General features: G+C 37.5%; 1 protein-coding gene across 2 annotated transcripts; it reads left to right on the top strand.

The window, feature by feature from the left end:
* The first annotated feature begins 208 nt into the window (after positions 1-208).
* Positions 209-3,893, top strand: LOC107459817 (probable E3 ubiquitin-protein ligase ZFP1). Of its 2 annotated transcripts, none has more exons than XM_016078087.3 (7): positions 209-375; positions 674-758; positions 1,260-2,072; positions 2,476-2,867; positions 3,013-3,096; positions 3,219-3,386; positions 3,477-3,893. In XM_016078087.3, exons 3-7 carry the CDS (start codon positions 1,292-1,294, stop codon positions 3,621-3,623), a joined length of 1,572 nt encoding a protein of 523 aa, XP_015933573.1. In that variant the 5' UTR covers positions 209-375; positions 674-758; positions 1,260-1,291; the 3' UTR covers positions 3,624-3,893. The 2 variants fall into 2 exon arrangements, with proteins under 2 accessions (XP_015933573.1, XP_015933574.1); XM_016078088.3 differs by having other exon boundaries at positions 221-375; positions 677-758.

The following is a 3,893-nucleotide window of genomic DNA, read 5'->3' as shown; positions in this document are numbered from 1 at the left end:
TTTTTGAATTAACATTAATTTTTTAATTTTGAAAAAAATTAATTTTCAAAGAAAAAGAGTAAAAGACAATGGAGATAAAAAAAATTTTGTATCATGTTTTTGACGGGGAGGAAACGGAAAAAATATTATTTTTGGTTTATTTTTTTATAAATTAAAAATTCAAATAAAAAAATAAATTCTCAGATGAATTTTTTCTCTCCAATGAAAGACACGATCCTCTCTCCCTCATTCATTCTCTTCATCTCTCTTTCTCTCTCTCCTTCTCTCTCTCAGCGTTCATTCTTTTCTCTCTCTTCCTCGTTTGTTCTTCTCTCTTTCTTGATCCTTTGATCACTGATTGCGATCAATCATCGGTTCCCCCAGTTTCATTCTCCGGTAATTGAATTACCTTCCATCAAAATTTCTTTTTTATTTTCTGCAGAAGTTTTTCTGCGGTTTTTCTTTTTTGTTGGGGGCATTACTAGGTTAAAAAATTCACAACATTTCACGTTTTCCGATGAAAGGAATGAACTTGCATTCTGGGTTTGCGACTACATTCACCCGATTTTAATTTCTGCGAATTTTCTGTCCGCCCCATTTAGAAAATTTGCATATTTTACAGGTTTTTTTCCTTTGCCAGCGGAGAAAAAAAAAAGAAATAAAAAAAAATCTAACTTTGCTTGTGAATTTTCAGCAGAGTAATCTTGGGGGTGTTCCTGGTATCATATATTGATACCTGAAACTTGGAAGCTGCAATCTTTTGTTTTGATGATAACAAGGTACGATTTTTCCTTTTAGTATTTTCTTTTTGGTACTGTTTGGTCGGTGATGAATTTGGGATGATATGTGGGTCCCTTGATTTTATATTTATTATATATATTCAACTGGTTCCTAGTTTCTGCAATCATGGCTTCTGAAGTCTTAGAAATTTATTATCTTAAGCTTCACATATATTTAATGATTGTTATGCATGGGTATAAAATGTATGCTTGAAGGAGTTTTTGTTGTTCTAAACTTGGAAGGATATTTTTGTTGGTTGTGTTTGGATTTTTGAATATTTATGGTATCTTCTATATTCATGGTTGTACCTTAATTTGTTCAAGTTTGCATGTTGCATGTCCATTGAATGTGATTATATGGTTAGCTAATGAATAATTTTGGTTGGAAATTATGTTTAGAATGTGAATAAATGACTTTAATGATTTTTTTTAAAATGTTGAATTTCAAGTTGTCATTTTATTTACCTTACTGATTTTTATTCATCCTAAATGGCTTGTTAGGATTAATCTGCATAAACAAAAATCTCTACATTATGGATAAGATGATAGCTTCAGAGATGGACCAACATAGACAAGTTTATTTTCATTCAGAACCCGGTATCCTTCCAAGAGGCACTGGCATCTCGCATCCTAATATCCATACGATTGTGGCAGCTTCCGGGAGCACAAGTAATCATGATTCCCACTATTTACCACCAGATGCTTATGACAATGGCGTATATGTGACACAGTATAACGGGGTTCAACCGCAACATAATCGTAACATGGGCGTTGCAGCTACGCCGAATTTATATTATTCCGGCATGAATCCTTCTTCTAGTACTGGTGTATTCCCTATGCCTCTAAATCATAGAGGCTCTGATCAATTGCCTGGTTCGGGCCCGTATGCAGTGTCTTTAGTTTCTTCGGATAATTTTGGAAGAAGCAGCAGTTTCATGGATGATGTCAGAGGTCCATACAAGAGGAAAAGTGCTGAAGGCATGAGAGGAAATTATCAGTATTTTAATGCTCCGGCTAGTTCCTCAACTGCTCCCCCTAATGCTAGGCATGCCGACGGGGTTCCGGTGATGGATACTGCGTCTTTTCCTCTGCGTGTCCCTTCGTTTGTGGAAGTAGGACCACATGGTAATGCATGGAGCAGATCAGGTGATTCCATTATGGTGCACGATCATAACCATTTGATTCGAGGAAACTATGTAGGGCAGCACTTTCAGCCGGCAGCACCTCCGTGGTTGGACCAGCAGTTGAATAGTAATAACAACGATGGTCATACAACAGCATGGAATCAGTCTCTTCCAATGCCTTATATGCATGGTAAAAGTGCATTCGTTTCTCTTCGGCCGTTTTGATGTTCCCATTTTAGAGCTTTGTCATCTATTCTTGGTTGTTCTAGAAGGTAATAATAATAATAATTTGTCACAAACATGTAAAGAAGCTTTTTTCAGGCTTGTTGATTATAAGTGGAAACCATAGCTTCTTGGATGTGATAATTCCAACCGAGCAATAAATTTACGAGAAGTCTTGTTTTAGTAACAGTGTAACACTCAATTTGCACCTAAGATTGGAGTAAATACATATATTGTTTTCTATGTATGATCTGCCTCCTACTATGTCAATTAAGTGCTTCATAATGCGCTCAATTAATCTTTTCGCAAGGTTGTAATGTTTTTGAGCTTTGATTGTCTAACTGTTTCTTCCTATTCCTATTATTGTCCAGCTCCAAATGTTAATGGAGGTTCAATAGAGAGTGCAAGTATGGGTTTGCCAAGGTATCACGAAACAGCGAGCAACAGAAACGGCCTTAGATTTCCTCATCCTCCTCCGGTCAATCACCAGCACCATAATTATCATCATCCGGCACTGCCTATGCAAGGAGTAAGAGGTCACGGTGTTAACTTCCACCCTCCTGTAACTGCGGCTTCATTCAGAGTTCCAACAAATCCCTCACACGGTGCTGCAATGCCCACGCCTAATGGTTTCGAGATGGGCCCTAGGCATGTGGGCCCTGTGCCATCAGGAGGCCTACGCATCTACCGACCTCATAGGGGAGTCATGCATGATACTATTGGTCACCGAAATATCCCCCCCATGGGTTTCCTTCATGTTGATGTAAGATTTCCTTTCTCACTGAAGTTCTATAGAATTGGTATCCAGACACATTGAATTATAATTGTAACAAATTTCTGAACTCGCGAATTTTGTACCCTAAATGCATCATTTTCTTATGAGTAATGGTTGTTTAATGTTTATGCAGGATGTCGCTTTAATCGACGAGGTGGGAAATTTGGTTGACCATCACCGAGACATGCGCATGGACATAGAGGATATGTCTTATGAGGCAAGTACACAAATATCGATAAAATGGCTGCGTATTTTCCTACCAGCTTAGACAGTTGCAAAGTCTAGGTGACTAAAATTTTAGAGCTTATCGAAAACTATACACTTGAAATTTAATTACAGGATCTTCTTGCATTGGGTGAGCGGATCGGCAACGTAAGCACTGGTTTATCAGAGGAAACAATTGCGGCCCAATTGAAAACAAAATCATATTTCAAACCGATTTCTGCTACTAATTCAGATGAGGCAGCCTTGGACGACCGCGAAGCTGATTCTTGCATTATATGCCAGGTAGGAACTTCCAACATGTTTGATCGATTCGTTCAATTATGCGATTAGGCGAAATTTCTGGAATAATTTGATATGCATGTACTTTGACAGGATGAATACAAGAACAAAGAGAAGATCGGAGTTCTGCGATGCGAGCACGAGTACCATGCGGATTGCTTGAGGAAGTGGTTGATTGTGAAGAATGTCTGCCCCATATGCAAATCAGAAGCATTGACTCCTGGAGGGAAGGATGTATAGAGTAACATGTCTTTCTTCTCTTCCCTGTGGAATCAATGTGGCTTCTCTGGCTAATTTATTTTTGAACAGAAAAAAATTATTCATATTTTGTTATTAATATATGTACTTTTGTATATGAACTTGCACATATTATAGACAGTCATCACATTGGCCAACTCATTTAATTGTTGGCTTCCAAGAACTTTGTATCTATCAAGCTGTACAGACTTTGTTCTGTTTGATGTATTAACTTCTTCAGGTAAATTACATTAAATATCTTCATTCTCTTTA

This window comes from Arachis duranensis, chromosome 7, assembly GCF_000817695.3.
Source record: "Arachis duranensis cultivar V14167 chromosome 7, aradu.V14167.gnm2.J7QH, whole genome shotgun sequence".
Lineage (NCBI taxonomy): Eukaryota > Viridiplantae > Streptophyta > Magnoliopsida > Fabales > Fabaceae > Arachis > Arachis duranensis.
Note: the sequence above shows the minus strand (reverse complement) of the source record. Positions and strands in the feature narration are given on the sequence as shown.